Source organism: Pristis pectinata, chromosome 4 (assembly GCF_009764475.1).
Source record: "Pristis pectinata isolate sPriPec2 chromosome 4, sPriPec2.1.pri, whole genome shotgun sequence".
Taxonomy (NCBI): domain Eukaryota; kingdom Metazoa; phylum Chordata; class Chondrichthyes; order Rhinopristiformes; family Pristidae; genus Pristis; species Pristis pectinata.
The window spans coordinates 28,687,591-28,706,736 of NC_067408.1; the positions used below are offsets into that span (position 1 = coordinate 28,687,591).

At 39.8% G+C, this 19,146-nt stretch overlaps 1 protein-coding gene across 3 annotated transcripts in view; it reads left to right on the forward strand.

Annotated features, from left to right (window-relative positions):
* spock1 (SPARC (osteonectin), cwcv and kazal like domains proteoglycan 1) overlaps positions 1-19,146 on the forward strand; it is a 356,391-nt gene that overhangs the window by 276,939 nt on the left and 60,306 nt on the right. For all 3 annotated transcript variants that reach the window (XM_052014789.1, XM_052014788.1, XM_052014790.1), the window contains exon 6: positions 9,121-9,235. In XM_052014789.1, coding sequence (XP_051870749.1) covers positions 9,121-9,235 — 115 coding nt within the window. The remainder of the gene's footprint in view (positions 1-9,120; positions 9,236-19,146) is intronic.

Genomic DNA, 19,146 nt, shown 5'->3' on the forward strand with positions numbered 1-19,146 from the left:
CACAAATTGTTTTGCTGCTGATACTGATAATTCTGATGCTTTTAAAGCTTTATTCAAGTCTGCAGAAAACTTGACGAGAACTATTTTGGTGTTCTCCATGAATCTGTAGAAATGAGACATAACTGTGCATCCGGTAATTTTAAGTATGATTAGTGTAAATCAATTCCTTGAATAAAAAATAGTCAATTCAGAGCCTGTTTATACTTAATGAAAAAGAAGCAAAATCAATACATTGTTCATTATGAGTGAAATGCAATTGTGTGCTGGTTATGCTTGTCAGATTCCTGGATCCTTTTGCAGATAGAATGGTAGGATCCATATCACTGATATTTTACTGTCTTTTCCAAGAATACTGTGCACATATCTTAAGAGGCTTTTCTGGCACTCCTTCCAGAACACCTGGACAGAACATAAAGAAAGCTAATTGTCTCAATTTATTTCCACTAACCTCTATCCATCTCTCAACCTCTCTATCTCTGCACCTTTTCAGTGCCTTTATTTCATTGACACTACTATAACAATTGTTCCTCTGACCTTCCACTCTTGTTTTTTCTGAAGTTTGCCAAATCCAAATGCACTTTTCTACAAACATTTCCTAACTGATGACTCGGTGCAGTTATCTTTCTGTATGGAGTGGCGTATGTAAAGCACAGCCAGCTGACTGTTATCCAAGACCTAATTAATACATAAGAGACCTGATCAATACTCTTACTTTTTCAGAGATTTTTCTAACCCCTCGTGGCATTAAAATAAAAGCTTGTTCTGCAAAACTGCTACATTATCTTGATTTTCCCAGGACCTTTAAATTGTTGAACTATATGCCCCTGTAATCTTGGTGTGCAGTAACTGTTGACATTGATTTGGATTGCAGTTTGGATGAAAGGCAAACTTAGAAATGATGTAGGACTAACTTCCCACAGTAATATAAAAGCAAAATATAATGCAGATGCTTAAAATGAAAACAGAATAAGTTGGCAATACTTAACACATCTGGCAACAGATCTGCAAATGCTTTCTGGTCTGCTGAGTATTGCTGGTATTTTTTTATATTTCCATCGTATTGTAGCATTTTCCAAGGCAAGTGTGGTTCTAATTGTTGATTCTTTTGAAACGTTCTAAGTGTACAGTTGAATTTCAAAGGTCTTATCAGTTAGGCTACAGTTACACTATCTATTTAGATATTGGTATCCACTAGTTCTTTTGGGTGTAGTATGCCCTACTTGTATTACAATGTGATTACAATCTGACAAACAGGGAAGTACAATAGAAATAGTATTCCACACAACTTTTCATGCAGGTACAACATTCTGATCCTTCTGTCAACTATTTTTCAAGTTAAGATTGTGTTATAGGAGTTGCATATCATTTTATGCAATATTTGAAAAGCTGTCAGCAATATGCAATATTTGCATGCAAGCATTATGCAACATTTGAAAAGCTTTCAGCTGGCTCATTGGGCATCTTATTAGATTCTATTGCCCATTGCACCTAAAACAAATACTGTGAAACTGTGCAATATGTAATTTTTGTAAAGTAATCTAGTTGTGCCAATTATATCAGACTTCCTGTTTAGTGATAGTCTCATTGAAGGCATGATGTTAAATTCGGAAAATGTAAGGATATAAGATTCATGAATCCAGGAATTTAAAACAGTGAAATGGTAAAACCAATGGACTACACAAGAGATTCTGCAGATGCTGGAATCTGGAGCAACACACACAAGAAGTGCTGGAGAAACTCAGCAGGACAGGCAGCATCTATGGGGAGAAATAAACAGCTGATGTTTCAGGACTGGAAAGGAAGAGGGCAGAAACCAGAATAAGAAGGTCAGGGGAGGGGGAAGAGCACATGTAAGCAGGTGATAGGTGGGGGGGGGGTTGGTGGGGGGGCGGGTGGAATGTAAGAAGCAGAGAGGTGATAGGTAGAAGAGGCAAAGGGCTGAAGAACAAGGAATCTGGTAGGAGAAGGCAGTGGACCATAGAATAAAGGGAAGGAGGTGGGGAATAAATGGGCAGCTCATGAGGGTGGGGGAGGGGAAAGAGAAGGGGAGAGAGGGCCACAGGAATGAGGGAAGACAAAGGGGGGGGGAGCAAAAAAAAGGGGAGAAGTTACCTGAAGTTAGAGAAATCAATGTTGAGGCCGTCAGGTTGGAGACCACCAAGGTGGAATATGAGGTGTTCTTCCAACCTACGTCTGGCCTCAACGTGGCAGTAGAGGAGGCCATGGATAGACATGTTAGTATGGGAGTGGGATGTGGAATTGAAGTGGATAGCCACTTTGTTCTTACAAATTTGTTCTTAGTCACTTGGTCAACTTACATATAATCTAGCTGTTGAAACAATAGAAACAATAGGTTCCATAAATTTAGCGCAGGCAACAATGATGAATTTCTGCTGCAATATATTCTACAACTAAAACTTAAGTCACTTTAAATAAATTCAGAAATCTACCATTTTCACTTCTGTTGACATTTTTCATCCTTTTCATTCAATCCTGAAGTCGCACCATTTTGAGCACAACTCAAATGAATCTCTACCAAAACCAAATGAACAGAACACTTCAGGTTGAAACCACTGTGAGAAAGACTTTCCATTTAGTGTTTAAATGTTGTTTAAAATCATGGTTTTTTTTAGTTTCTAGTTTCTTTCTTTAGATCAAGAACCTATCTCTTCAGCTTTCCAAATTGCTCATAGTAAAATCTGCCATGAACCAACATACACAGGCAGCCTTTAGAAGGTTTAAATCCTATTAAATCCTATTCCTTGATGTATTTAAAAATGGTAATTAGGTTCAATTTGATAAGTGTATTGAAATGGGGAGATCTCAAAAATAAGCATTTTAATCAGTGCTTACTCTAGTGTTGTCTAGATATGAGTTCAGAGGTTTAGTTTTAGGTCAAAGTAGAAGGCTGTGGGTAAAAATAGTTGGCAACACTTTCATGCATTATTCAGAATGTGGGCATTACTGAAAAAGGCAATGTTATTACCTATCCCAGAGTGCCCTGGAAAGCTATTAGAGATCCACCTTTTTGAACTGCAGCAGTGCTTCCACTGAACATGTAGTATTTTTATTGGTGTTTGTCCATCTTGAGTCCCTGTAGTGTTGGCTTAGCACCTATTAACCAGTTGGTGGAGTTAGGAGGAGGAGAAAAATAAAAATACAGATGAACACCATATTCCCTCACTGTATTATAACAAAAGTTATTATAGTGGCAGTGATGTAACTGGATCCTGCACATTGTTTTGGAAGCATGAGTAACCACTTCATTCTTGCACTTAAACCTCCACAGTTGGAAAAAGGCTGCAAAGCAATAAAATACCAACAATTGCAACAACTAGGTAATACCACAATTTGAAGGATCAATGGCCTAGTTATTCCACTGAAGGGAGGGAGGCCGTGGTTGGATCCTGCTCCTCATAGTGAAGGAGAATGATCCTGCATTATTGGAGCAAGACACTCTGGAGAAGACCAAATTGAAGTGGGACAATATCTTTACTTACAAAGCATCCACATCATGCACTGCAGGATGCTTTGATTGCATTTTCTATCTTTAAGGAGGACTTCAAAGATCCACGTGGAAGCAGAAGTCATTCCCAGTCTCCATAAGTCTTGATTTGTTCCCTGAAGGAAGTGGTTGAAAATTAATTGGATTGTCAGGAGAGACAAGGCATCACATCACACACACACAGGATTGACTGGGCAGCTCCTATAGTATTGTACCAAAACAAGACAAGATAGCTATGCGGTGACTACAAGGTCACAGTAAACCACTACATAAAAAGCAAAAACATATCCATTACCCAGCGCAGAGAATTTATTTGCTGCCTTGATGGGCAGTAAGTTCTTCAGTAAACCAGATTTATCCCTTGCATACCAGCTGCAAGACTTGCATCCAGATACAAGTGTCCACCTCACCAATAACACCCACGAAGTACATCCCTAGCCTGTGGAGTTTCAACAGCATCAGTGATTTTTCCAGCAAATTATGGACCAAAGTTTGCATGGGCTGCATGATGAATATCTTGGTGACAGAACGTACAGTAACAGAGCACCTGATCACATCCAGATTTCAACAATATGAATCTGAGTGAAGCTAATAAAATGCAAGTTGAAGCAAAGATCGGTAGAATACTTAGGCAGTTGAATTGATGCTCAAGGCCTGCATCCAATTAAAATAGAAGCCATGATTAATGTACCAGCAGCAACCAACATGGTAGTTGAGTTTCTGGTAAATGGTGAACCCCTGGTCATTGATAGTGATCTCAGTGATGGCAGTGCATCAATATCAATGACAGGAGGTTAGATTCTATTGTTGGAAATGGTCATTGCCCGTCACTTTTATGGTGCAAATATTATTTGGTACTTTGCATCCCATGTTTGAATGTTGTTTAGGTCTCGGTTGTGCAGGTGTGGATTTCTTCATTTTCTAATGATTTGAAAATGGAATTGAATATTGTGGAGTCACTGGTGAATGATGGAGGAACAGTCATCAAAGAAATAGCTGATGATAGTTGAGCCAAAGCATTGCTTTTCCAAACTCCTTAAGTGATGTCCTGGAATTGGATGATTGACCTTCAATAACCACAACCATCTTCCTTTGTGTGAGGTATGACTGCGGTCATCGGAGTGTTTTCTCTCTTCTCCAGGGCTGTTTCATCCCACATTGAGTCAAATGTCGCCTTGATGTCATGGGAAATCCCTCTTCTTCAGGTCTTGGGGCCACGTTTGGACAAAGGCTGCAATGGGGTCTGGAGCTGAGCGGTTCCAGCAGAACCCCAACAGTGAGCAGGCTATTGGGAGTAACAGACTGGATAGTGTTGTCCATGACACATTCCATCACTTTGTATGTGACATGTTAGTGAACAAAGCCACAGGACAAGGTGGCGATGCCAAATAACATAAAACATTCATTTGTATCACACGCAAAATCCTACTACACATTTCAGGCCCGTGAGAGCCTACTCTTAAAAGGAAGGCTGAATCTTGCTTTGACTGAGTTAGACATCAACTATACGTGGGCCTTTGTCAGACAGTTCAAAGTGTTCATCTTCCTCCACCCTTACTGATTATCACCACTCACTTCACACCATCTTCAGCCACCTCACCATCAGCTCATTGTTGAAGTGACTTCCCCTCCTCCAACTCTGTCATCTGCCCAACCCATTTCTGACCCTTTCATTGACCCACCTTTAATCCACAGAAACATCTGTTCCAATCCAACACTACATTCTTCTCCCCAACCTTGGCAGCCACATGTCTTCTTCCCAATTTACTTTTTCTACAATTTCCAGTCTCTACAATCATGGGAGTTCACATTAAAAATGCCCTTTCTCAATCAAATCATCGCTTAACTTCCTCTATTATAGTGAAAGCAATCCCAGCTTCCACGCTTTTCTATGTATTACCTTATTATCCATAATAAGGTATGGGTAGAGTCAGTGCAGAAAACTGGCTTCAGTCAAAGAAGAGTTGTCTATGTAAAGCTAGGAATGTTGCATTCTGACTGGGTGTATAAAGAAATAAAAGACTACAGGCTGAATTTTCTGTCTGTTCATAATCCATGGTCTTCATGTGGTGTTTTTAACTCAAATGAAAGACCAAGAACCCACTGAGGGAGAATTATTTACAAGGCTTGAAATCAAAAAATCTCCAAATCATGAATCATGACAATTTCAATAGAAGAAATCGTCAAGAGACAGTTCAGACTCTTTTTGAAATTGAAGTACTGTGATGTGTGAAATCAGGCTTACAGCAAATAATTATCAAAGGAGTTTCAAAGAAGTGTTCTAAAACAAATTTTCAAAACCACTAGAATTTGACTTGCAGTAGTACCTGTTTCATGGTTCTGGAAAGGAAAGCAGTGTTATGGATTAAATTACTATTGGTGAATGTCCCTTTAAGACGTAGCACAGTAGTGTGTGTGAGTGTGTGTGGCCTGATGACGACAACAACAGGAGATAAGCACGTGATGAAGTTGTTTTGGAGCAGTCAGTCAGAGGAGAGAGAGAGAGGGAGAGAGACACCTGCCTGCTGGTCTCTGTATCGATGGATGAAAAACAATGACTGTGTCTGTCACTACAATCCACGTATGGATTTTTGGAATAATCCAGAGGAGTCTACTTTGTTGTTAACCTGTAGAAGGAAACAGGTATTTGTGTGGATGGCCACGTCTTGGATGCCTTTCGGGATGGCAGATACTTCGGAACAAAGGAATGGAGATCATCAGTGATTGAGGTGTCGTATGGGTTCCATCGTGGAACATTTGGATTTCGTAATTACTCTCTATTTTCTCTCTACATTTCCTCTTCAGTCAATGGTGGTTTTGCAGAAGCTTTTGCTCATGTTTCACCTTACGGCTTGCTGAACTTTGAGAACTATTCCTGGACTTGGAGTTTGGGAATTTGCCACACACATACTTCGAGTTTAGTTTTTGGGGTTAATGTTTAAGATCTAACATTTTTACTTCTAACATTCTAACATTTTTATTTTTCTTATTATCATAAGTAGTTATTGATAAAATAGTTTTTGACACTTATACATGACTCGGTGTGTTTCTTTTGTTGCTGGTACGTGACAGCAGTTGAAACTCATGATCACTTCCTTTATTTTAAATTAATTTGTAATTAGCAGACAAATGTAAGCTATTTCACATAAATGTATGCCTAAGAAGCACCATTAAACAGAAGAAAGTGAAAATAACCTAGGAATCTAGTTCCAGTTTTTATACATTTATGTGGTTATGTCTATGACATGCATGTGGTGGGCTGTCCTGTATTTGAGAAAGCAATGTTCCTTCACCCGTGAGCCGTTCAATTTTAACACCATTATTCACAACTGGATGTTTCTAGGACTGCAGAGCATTGAGCTAGTTGTGGGATTGCTTGGCCCTATTTATTGCATGCTGTTTTGGTGGTTTACTATACATACAGCATCATGCTGCATCTTTACCAGTTAGTTCTCACTTTTGGATATACCTGGTGCTGCTCCCAGCATGCTCTTCCATGCTTCTGATGAACGGGGTTGATCCACTGGCTTGATAAGAATGGTGGAGTGAGGGATGTGCTGAGCGATGAGGTTACAGATTATGGTGGAATACATTTCTGGGCCTTCTGGTTGCCCACAGTGTCTCATGGATGCCCAGGATTTAGCAGCCAGATCCGTTCTGAGCTTTGTCTTTAACACAGCTGTAGTGCACACAACACAATGGTGAATGTTCTTGATGTGAAAACTGGATTGTGCCTCTACAAGGATTGTGCTGTGGTCACTTTTTCCAATGCCATCATATATAGATGGATCTTCAACAGTAGGTTGCCAGTGTTGCAGTTTAAATACACTTTCTGAGTGAAGCAAAATCAGTGTTTAGATTGCGTGTATTTTTAATGACATTGGGGAAGAGTGTCTTCATTTGTAAGTGGCAAACATGTGATATAGTTGTGTCTGTGTACCTCAGATCCATTGAATTCCATAGCAGAAAGTGAAAACATTTACCGAGGTATCCCTTATCTAAAAGACATTGTCATTCTTAAAAGCTGGTATATTGTTTATTTAAAATATAACTATTTTTCTAGTTGAAAGAACTGATTTTTTTTTGGATTAGAGAGCAGCATACGGCCATAATATCTTGCACAATTAGCACAATTGATCCTGCATGAATTTGTTTTCTATTTCTTAAGGAAATAAATCTTCTGAATTAGCTATAAATAGGGCTTTTTTATCTTCAGTTTAATTGGAAGTTTCTTGGGTTTTATTAGTGTTTCGCAAAACTGGGTATTTTCAATTATTACAAGAGATCCTCTCCAAAGATGCATTAACTTTAAGATTCTGTACAGCACAACCAAATCAATGTCAGTATTAATAATAATTACAGATTGGTTTAGACATTATCTGACTTCTTCAAGAAAATTTCCACTTTATTTAAACGCCTTTCTTGGAGCACTTTTAATCTAGACCTCTAAACCTCATGTTTTCTGTATCTTTTTCTATGAAAACAGATGATGATTGTTTAATTCCTCTGCAATTTCCTTATTCCCCAGAATAATTTGTCCTGCCTCAATCTGTAACCTACCAACATTAACTTCAGTTAATTTTTTCCTTTTCACAAACCTATAGAAGTTCTTGCATTCTGTTATAAGCCCTTTATTCTACTCTAGTATTGGGGCTCTTAGAGTCAAACAGCACAGAAACAGGCCTTTTGACCCACTGAGTTCATGGTGACCATCAAGCATGCATTTACACTAACCTGTGTTTTTCACTCCCCAAATGTTATTACTTATCGACACATTAGGGACAATTTGCACTGATTAAGTAACCTTCCAACTTGCATGTCTTTAGAATTGGGAGGAAACTGGAACACCTGGTAGAAATCCACATGGTCACAGATAGAACATGCAAATTCCACACAGCACCTGAGGTCAGGATTGAACCTGGGTTGTTGGAGCTGTGAGGCAGCACCTCTACTAGTTGTGCCACGGTGCGGCTTTTATCTCTAAAATTCGAGTTTTCTGGAAAGAAGTTGTACAACCAATAACGTGTTTAACAAATACTTACTTGTATGTGAAGCTGGGAAAAGGATAAAGAGTACTCCCAGCTCCGCACTCAAACCTCACTCACCTCTGCCAACCACCTTTGCATGCAACTGTCATACAAGGATAGTAATCCTTGGGAGGTGATTTATCCCATATCTGTGCTGAATGTAGGCCTCTCTTTGAGACATTTTACCCGGTCCCACCTCTGATTTTGTCCAATTCCATTATCACCAGTCCCGAATGCAGTTGGCCATTCCCTGGTCATCACCCCCTCCTTCCAGGCAACCACTTCTATGCCTTTTGAAAATCTTACTGTTTTATCCCTATTAAGGGCTTCTGAAGGTTGCAGCTGATATTGCAACAGCCTGATTCTTCAATCTTTTGCTCCTGCAAGCAGCCTTGGGTTTCCCCGCAGTGTTCACAGTTCATTGGATAATGAGAGCAAAGAAAGCTATGAAATGGACCTAAAGCCAGTTAGACTCAGGGGTTGATACCTTGTTTTTGGGCAGTCTCGAATTTCTAAGCTGTGTGTCAGATTGGTAAAGTCAAAATGGATCATGTTGCATAACGTTCCCTTTACTTCTTTTGATTGCAGTGTAAATTGGATTACCAAGCTTGTTCTTCACATAAACCAATCACCCTGCGATGCAAAGGACCCTGTCCTTGTCTTCCTGGCCAAGAAACTGTGAAACTGAAAATTGAAAAGACAGGTAAGTCACGAAGGTGACTGCAGTAATCCAAGGTATTTGAGTGTTCAAAATGCAATTTTCTTTTCAATTCAGTAAGACTTTTATGTGTCAAATAAATGATTCAAATTGATTTCTGAAGTTTCTAAGGGATTATTTAAGATTGGATGCTTGAGGGCAAATTTAAAACAGAAAGATTGTTTTTTAAATTATGAAATTAAATAGGCTGTGGTTAACTTACAAGGGACATAAAAGAGATTTATATTGTAACTGTAAGACCTGTGTGGCTACATAAACTTAAAAGCAACAGAACTGGCCAAATAAAGTGAATCAACTTATTTTTAATTACTGGCATGCAACTTTCAGGCAAAGATAATTATCTTAGGAGGCCAATTATTCCTTTTCTGTAGTGTTTTGTGTATCCCTTATCTGTGCTGAATTCTGGTATATCTTGGAGACCTATTTTACTCAGTCCCACTTTCTTGCTTCCTCCCCATACACCTTTGTGTTTCTTGTAGTTATTCTCCATCTTTCTGCTTGCAAAATGTGACTTAACATCAGTCACCACTTGTTGCAAAAGTGTTTTAGTTTCCAGTAACTTGTTCTGAAAAGGTTTCTCTTGATCATCTATGTGAACAAAACTTTGCAAATTTCAAATACAAATTCTGCTAAACATGAAAGTTGCCTTCTTACTAATCGCTGAAATAAATTAATGTGATTTTAATAAAGCTATAACATAAATCATTTGAGAACTGCACTAAACCAAAGTCAAAGCAGTATGTTGTTTACAATCGTCATGTTGATTTGCAGTTTGAGAGAAAACAAACCTTCTTCAGATGTTGCTGGTAGCGAAAGTTGAGCACATTGGCTCTTGTATATTTACAACAAATTGCAAGTTAGGAATAGAAATAATTCATCTGATAAACTGAAAACTCCTAATCTTAATTAGAAAAGTTCACACACTATCTAAGATTGTGTTCCCTGGAAGATTTGGTTGAAATTACTGATAGGATAGATTGAGAAAAAATATTTCCATAGATTGGAGAGGCTAGGACTGTGGAACAGGATGTAGAAATTAGAGCCAAACCTTTCAACGGTGAAAATAAGAAACACTTAAACAAACTGTGGTAGAATTTTGAGTCCCTCTTCTGTAAATGGCAATTGATGCAAGGTCCGTTGGAAATTTGAATTCTGAGTTTGATATATTTTTATTAACCAAAGATCTTATGAGACATGGGACAAAGACTGCTACGTGATTGAGGCCAGGTCTCAGTGAAAGACCTTACTGGCTTGAGAGGTGAAGTAGCCCATATCTGATACTGATTTCTATGTTAAAGCTAGCCCAGCTGCCTTCTAGAACACAAGAAATAGGAGCAGGAGTAGGCCAACTGTCCCGTTGAGCCTGCTCTGCCATTCATTAAGATCATGGGCTAATTTGGCCGTAGACTCAGCTCTACCTACCTGCCTTTTCTCCATAACCCTTAATTTCTCTACTCCGCAAAAATCTAGCTAACTGTGTCTTAAATATATTTAATGAGGTAGCCTCTACTGCTTCCCTGGGCAGAGAATTCCACAGACTCACTACTCTCTGGGAAAAGCAGTTCTTCCTCATCTCTGTCCTAAATCTACTCCCCTGAATCTTGAGGCTGTGCACCAATGGAAGAGTATGATCCTTCAGCACAAACCAGCAGATTAAATTGCATGTCTCATTGTTCCCTGGACAAAAGAATGCAGGCTAAATGCACAATGCTGTGACACAATGGAGTGGATCTCCTTGGAGTCAGCCTGCCATCCAGAATCATTGCCCACATTTACTTGGTCCACGTGCAGAAGGCCAGACTCGCTGACTCTCCACACTGGGTGAGGTCCAAATGATGAGTAGGTCTTGGGTGGCATAATGCTGAAGTTTCACACCCCCACCCACCCAACCTTGCTGACAGCTCTTCTGGGGAATGAGCAGAACTATACCATATGTCAACACTCAGAACTGCACTTCATTTTCTAATATGACCATTAGTTTTCAGGACTAAACAATGAATTCAACAATTTCATATTATCATTCATTCCACATGTCGATCAGTTTTGTTTCCAGTATTATCTGGTATTTCAGATTTCTTTCATCTCTTCCTTTTTTAAACTCTCTTTCAGCTGATCCCATTTCTGTTGATCAGTCTCTCTTTGCATCCAACCTATCACAAAGACCACCCTTGTTCTTCTCTCCAGATCCTTTCCCACTTCCATGGAACTTAAAACTTGGTTCATTTCTAACTGCTCCCAATTCTGTTTCTCTCTTCACAGATGATGCCTGACCTATTGAGTATTTCCAGCATTTAATGTTCTTATTTTCACTATTTTATATTTGGTTAAGGTTTTAAATATCTGAATTTCATTGACATTTTAAAATTATTAAAAGTGAGATGAATATTTTTATAAAAACAGGATTAAAAACAAAAGTAATAAAGGTCATTAAAACACATTAACACACTTAGAAGTCATTAAAAAAAATTAAAGTAATTAAAAATTAACTTAGCTTCCCTTGCCACAGGCTAAGATTCACCACTGAAGTGAAAGAGGGCTCGAATTTTTTTGTCAGGTTGGCGTAGGATTGGAGAGGATATAACACAGCACATTGCTGGGGATTTCTGGGCTCCACTTCAGACTCGTTTTGGAGTCCATTGATGGAGTGTTGTGACAGATGTCTGGGATTTACTTCCATAGAAATGCCTAAACACCAGTGGTTCCCTTCAGATTTGATCCAGCACTAAAAAATCCCTAAGTGAAAACTTCATTATGCTCCAAACATTTTAGAGCCTAAAGAAATCCCGAAGGGTTGTATTAGAGACTCCTGAATTTCTATCCTATTAATATGGTTGATTTGGATGGAATCCAGTTTATATAAAACTAAAATTTATTACAAATGAGCAGATGTTGGATGATCTCAGGACCATGATTTGTGGTAGTTCTGCTGTTAATCAGAAAAGTGACAGGGTATTGAATTTTCAAACACCATTAGTGCAGGATTTTTTTACATTTCATTAAATCAGAAGAAGCTAAAAACATATCTAAGGAGGAAGTCCAAAATTGTGTTTCAGACTACCACTGCTGATGATTAGAACTTTGATGTCCTCAACTTTGCTGGGCTCTCCTGAAATGATTGTGCTTGTCACATTAACAATAGAAGTGTCTTGTATCACAGGACAGACTGGAGCAGAGTTCCTGATTACTGTGCTATAACATGGGAAATCAGAAGTATTATTATGGAAGTTCATCTGAATGGGGACAATGCTTACGTATGGGATTAATGTAGATAAGTACAATGGACGGCATAGACGTGATGGGCTGAAGAGCCTGTTTCTATGCCGTACATCTCCATGACTTTATGACAGTGAGAAGCATCAGGGGAATATCAGGTTTTATTTTGTGGTGCAGCAGTAGAGAGAGACACGTTGAAAAGAGCATATATAAAAAGTACTAGTTGTCTGTTAAAAATACGACTGCTTAGACACTGTATTTCACCCTTGTTTGGTGCATTATGACACTAACACTCACCCAGATCCCCTGAAAAAATTTTCAAGGTTAGGTAAAAGCAGCAGTCTGTCTTTTTACACACCAATACAAGAGCTAATCCAGACCAGTATGGAGCTGCAGGCAGAGCTTTCAGCTGAAGTGTCCTTGCTTTGCTGACAGCTGGGAAGGTGATCAGACCTTACAGAGCCTTTCTCCATGGCAGACACAGAAAGGGGTGGTATGAAGCTGAGGGAAAGCAGAAATCTCCAGCTTGAATAACCACCCGCACCATCATGCAAAATTTGATTGGTGCCACAAGTGGCCTTAGCAAGGTGTTGGCTAATAAGTCAGATTTGGCAGCATCTTGCAAAGGTGCACAATGAAGAACTGCTATAAAATCAAGGAAACACACAATGATGATTTTGCACAGAAGTAGAGCAATGAAAATCAAGTCTAGCAGTGGCTGTGATTAAATGTGAATGTCACATCAGAGACCCTTTATTTCACCAATCTGCTGCAGGATTTGCTCTTTGTCTTTTTGTGACTGATAAATGGAGGTTGTGGGCTGTACTCTTTGTGCACTAATTTAGTCAGGTAATCATGGAAATGGTTACTGTGCACATGATAACATCAGTAGGTACACAACTCATGCTGGGTGAAAATTGGCTGAGTAACAGATGGAAGTTCCCAGGCCAATTTCCTGATGTGGGCTATTTGGCTATTAATGCACTTATCCCAGAGAAAACCAGTTTTAAATTGGTAAATTGGTTTATTATTGTCACATGTACCGAGGTACAATGAAAAACTTTGTTTTGCATGCCTTCCGTACAGATCATTTCATTACAACAGTGCACTGAGGTAGTACAAGGGAAAACAATAACAGAATGCAGAATAAAGTATTATAGTTACAGAGAAAGTGCAGTGCAGGTAGACAATAAGGTGCATGGTCATAACAAGGTAGATTATGAGGTCAAGAGTCCATTTTATCATAATAGGGGACAGTTAACAGCAGGATAGAAGCTGTCCTTGAGCCTGGTGGTACGTGCTTTCAGGTTTTTATGTCTTCTGCCTAATGTGAGGGGGGAGAAGAGAGGATGTCGGGGTGGGTGGGGACTTTGATTATGTTGGCTGCTTTACCGAGGTAACGAGAAGTATAGACAAGGTCCAAGGAGGTGAGGCTGGTTTATGTGATATGCTGAGCTGTGACTAAAACTCTCTGCAGTTTCTTGTGGTCTCGGGCAGAGCAGTTGCCATACCAAGCCAGGATGCATCCAGACAGGGTGTTTTCTATGGTGAATCGATAAAAATTGGTGAGGGTCAAAGAGGACATGTCAAATTTCTTTAGCCTCCCGAGGAAATAGAGGTGCTGGTGCACTTTCTTGGCTATGGCTTCTACATGGTTGGACCAGGACAGGTTATTGGTCATATTCACTCCTAGGCACTTGAAACTTTCAACTCTCTCAACCTCAGCACCATTGATATAAACAGGAGCATGTGCACCACCCCCCTTCCTGAAGTCAATGACCATCTTTTTTGTTTTGCTGACATTGAGGGCATGGTTGTTGTCATGACAGCACGTCACTAGCATCTCCATCTCCTTCCTGTACTCCGGGTCATTGTTATTTGAGATTCGGCCCACTAAGGTGGTGTCATCTGCAAACTTGTAGATGGAGTTAGAGCAGGATCTGGTCATGCAGTTGTGAGTGTATAGGGAGTAGAGTAGGGAGCTGAGGATGCAGCCTTGTGGGGCACCAGTGTTGAGGATAATCATGTCAGAGGGGTTGCTGCCTCTCCTTACTGATTTTGGTCTGTTGGTCAGGAAGTTGAGGATCCAGTTGCAAAGGGAGGTGTTGAGTCCCAGGTCTAGGTGTTCGGAGATGAGTTTTCTTGGAATTATGGTTTTGATGGCAGAGCTGTAGTCAATAAACAATAGTCTATTTGTTTTTATATGTGATTTCCACTTAAAGGGTAGACACAGTTTGAGTCAATGTTCTCGTTTATGTTTTTTTTAAATGAGGAATGAAAGAGATCTATAATTTTATAATACCTTTTGCAATCTCAGTATTTTTGAAATGTAATAATTGTTGTAATATAGGAAGTGCAGCAGCAAGAGTTCACAAACAACTCTGCCATAATGATTGCGTAATATGTTTAAGTGATATTGGTTTAGGACCTTAGGAAGAACTCCCCTACTGTTCTCCTAACTGGCTTTAGCATCATTTACATCCACAAGAACAGGTATTTGAAACTTAATAGAAAAGCCAGCATACCATCAGTACCATGCTGAAGCATCAGTCTAGACTTTAGATTCAAGTCCTGAGGTCAGGCTTGAACTTACAGATATTGTACTAAGAGGGAAGAGTGGCATCTGGTGCTTGAATGTAGGCAACTAATTTTAAAGTAACTGGACGTTAGTTTCATGATTAATCTTTGAAGTTATAACTTTGCTATTTCTGATAGAGAGTTAATGCCATGGTGCAATATAGTATATACACATTAAGTTTTTAAACTCAAAAGCATCTGGTTCTATTTGAAAATAAGGGAGAGTGTTGAAATTACCAGGGCAGAACATTTTGCAGACAGAGGCCTGCATTCAAAACTGTGCAATGAATTAACTCATTGAGAACTGCTGTGATGTTATGAGCAAAATAGGCAATGTCTTGGCAATTGAATAAATATTTCAAGATTTCTCTAAGGATGAGATGGAACAAGTGACCTTTTATTTACTTTTTGATATAATTTTACCTTGTACCAATTTTTATCTTTATTTGTTTTAGAGGAATAGTGTAAGTCATTAGCCAGAATTCTTTGAATAGTGCAAGGTTTTTAGATGCTTTATAATGAATTTTTGAACCAAAAATTGTATAGATAGCATGCTATGTTAATCTTAACATAGATCTTTCAAACATAAGATGTGCTTACACAAGGCCACTGGGCACAAAGCAGTGATACCAATTGATGTGCACTGTACAATTGACACTGCTGCTTGAATAATGTAGCACATCACCATAAGCCTCAAACATACCAGGAGGCCTTATCCAGACCTTGAAGACCTGCTGGGTTACATTTAAGGGCCCATTCCCTCCTGAACCATTGTCAGAGAGTCTTCTAGTGAAACAAATACCGGAATCCTCACAAATGGTATTGATGTCTTCCACCTCACAAGCAATTCTTTCTTCTTTCTTTTGGCGGGGTGGGGTGGGTGCGGAGAAGAGCTGACCTCATTAAACATTGCCTTATGTGTCCACATCCAATTATACAATATTCCATCAGCCAGCAGAGGCACATGGTAGCTGCTCCCATCATCCAAAAAGGCAAAATGGTCCCAATACTTTTGGAACCAAAAATCAGTAACCAAAAATCAGTCACCAAAAGCAATTTGCTCTTCCATGTACATTTAAAATGCTATGTCAAATTTCATGCCTGTGGATGCCCAGTGGTTTCCATCTATCAGTACATCACACAGCTCCATTGCTTGGAGCAACAGCTCCCAACAGGAACTGTCATTTTAAGGTTTATCCACCCTGGTGGGAGATCGCACATTAAAGTTCACTCTCCTTGCATAACTTTGCCAGAGGATCATGGTTTCTATATATGTTCATGCAGTTGGCCTGGGATTCAAGATATTTATCTTGTACGTGGCACACATGGGAAAATCACTCCCAACAGCTCCAGACAAAACTGGCACTTGCTCCTGCTTAATGCTATTTCATTATGTGAAGAAGTAAGTCCATCTGTTTTGGCAGGTTTCATTTGCTCCAAAGGCAATAGAACTTCTCCATTTACACTACAAATCTGGCAGCAAATTTGAGATTGCCATTAACAGCAATGCTGTAAGTTATGAAGCTTTAGGTCATCTCAATAGTTCACATGAAATGTGCATAGGGATATGTTTTCACAAAGAGTTGGATAATATTTTTCAGCAATTTCTTGTCAATTGATTAAAAAAAGGTTAAGAATTCTATGGAGGCATTTTAAGCCCCAGGAATGGGTGACTTGAGGATAGGCGGGTTGCTAAGTAATTGATTTGTGACTTCCCAATGAGACTTAGCTCCAGTGCATCCTCATCTAGGTTGAGAAAGGTGTGTCTGGTTCTGTGCGACTGAACTATTCATTGAAATTAGGGTATTAAATTGTACAGTTGGGTGAGTACATATTGCTGCAGTTAATGTCCTAAGGGGATAATAATAAGGTGCTTAAATTAATGTTTTTACAGATTTAAATTAAATCCCCAGCTAGAAAAATTGGCCAGGCAAATAGAGGTGAGATTCAGCCATAATTCATTTTGTTTAAATATGTGATTCCTGATCTGAATAAAAGCCCCTTTAATGCAAGTGGAGCTGGTCTCTCAGTTCCCTCTGGCAGATGTTTGGCAGAGAGTTCTTATTGATACAGCTTTCTCCAAACCTTGAGTGGCTTTCAGATTGATGAGATCAGGTTGGAAGGAGTGTTGGATGTGTTCAGCACACCAGAAAATAAAAATCACCATCCATGGCAGTGACGACCTACTGTGCAGCACCCAAAAATCCAAGGATGTTCATGTGCACAGGAGGGAACTGGCTGCACCTCCCCTCCCAGTTTTCTCACCCACTCTCCTGGCCATATGTCCAATTCCAACCCACCTAGTGATTTTTAATCCTTTCTGCTAACCCAAAAGCAAAGCGTTCCCAACTCCACTTGCACTCATCATCACCATGCTGCCACACTCCTTCTGGAAGCTGCAATTTCCTCTCAGAGGTTACCCCTGTCATGCTTCATTTCCCATTTTACAGCAATATTCTTCACTCCCTCACAATCGCCCAGTTTCCCCTACTTAGCTGTATTTCTTGCAGTGATGCCTGATTGTTGCTGGCCTCAATGTCCCTTCTCCTGTTGCATTGAGTTCCCCATCTTTAATACTTGCTCTCTCAATCCCTCTACTATATGTTTCTTCACCCTCTGCTGGGTTGTATTTGAATCAAAGCAAATTCTGATGCAATTTCTGATTAATTTTGGATTCCATAAGCTTTCACATAAACTTTAAGGAGCCTCTGAAAATATAAACTACTTCCATAGAAAGGTTTTAACGTAAGTCTCAAATATCAAAAGAAGCTTCATTACCACACAGTAATACAAACTTTCTCCCTTGAATTTACTCTAACTTGCCTTCCTGTCCTATACAATACTCCCTTTCAGCTGATGGACTCCAGACAGTCAAGATGTTTGGTTATGAGCAGCTCTGCATTTGGAAGGGCCAGCTGGTGATTGCAACATCTCAGCTGAAGAGTTGAAGGCTGGATTAGCTGTTTGTGGGCACTTGAAAGCGTTTCCTGAAAAACAGTGGTAGGAGAATAGATGCTGAGAGAGGACAGGAATTTGGAATTCAGCAACATCAGTGGAATTCTCCCAGGATCAGACATACAATGTTAAGTATCTGCTGTGGCCTCCAAATTGTACCATCACAGATGACCAATTTCCAAATGTGACAGTCTGTTCCCCAATGGCAGCAATGTGTTCCCAGTTATCAGGTGTCTACTCTTGCAGAAGAGGAGTCTGCTCTGAGCTCTCCTCAGTGAGCAGAGCTTTCCTTAGGGAAGACAGAGTCTGCTTAGGCTCAAAGATTTTAAACGGCCTCTGTCCATGGTTCAATGGATGCAGAAACCTGATCTATCAGCCATTCCACTGTGGCACTGTGAGTGCCATATAACACCGAGGTGCACACCACTTCCAGACTGGAAAGAATGTGCTGTTGGCTTCACAAAAGTCCTGTGAGATTTTGGAGATGGATTCCTCCGTCCACCTTTTACATTCTGTGAGGCTACCATTTATGCTCCCTTATCAGTGCGGGACTCTATCATTGTGATCTGTCCCTCATGAACTAGCAAGGTAGTTCCTTCTCTTACTTGACCTAACTGCTGTCAGGTGCCTTTCCATGTGATCCTCTGATCCATCCTCTTCACCCCTCAGGGTGCCAGTATCTGAGCTGGTGCTTGGTGGTGTTAGGTTCTATGATGTAGTGACTACCTTCCTCCTCCTCCATGAAGTGGTGTTCCTTTGACAGTGAAGTAATTGATTTCTCCTCTACAATGATAGAGTTAGAAGGAAGAGTGAGGTACTGGTGAATGCAGAGTGCTGCAAGGAGGATTACCCAGTAACATCCAGATATGCAGGAGAGGAGGTATGTTAAAGGTCCTGTAGAAACTTTCACATCATGACTTGTTCAGTTGCAGTGGGATTATTGCCTGTGTGACCCCTATATCCATAAGATGCAGGAGTCACTCCTCCTGCAGTTGGTAAGTTTTTGGGACCCACATACACACAATGGGCAAAGTGATTGATCAATGATGTCAATTGGCATCACAACTCCCATCAAATTTTACTGCATATATGAAATTCCCATCCAGTGCTGGCCTTGAACACTGGGTCAGATATTAACTGGACAATTCAGC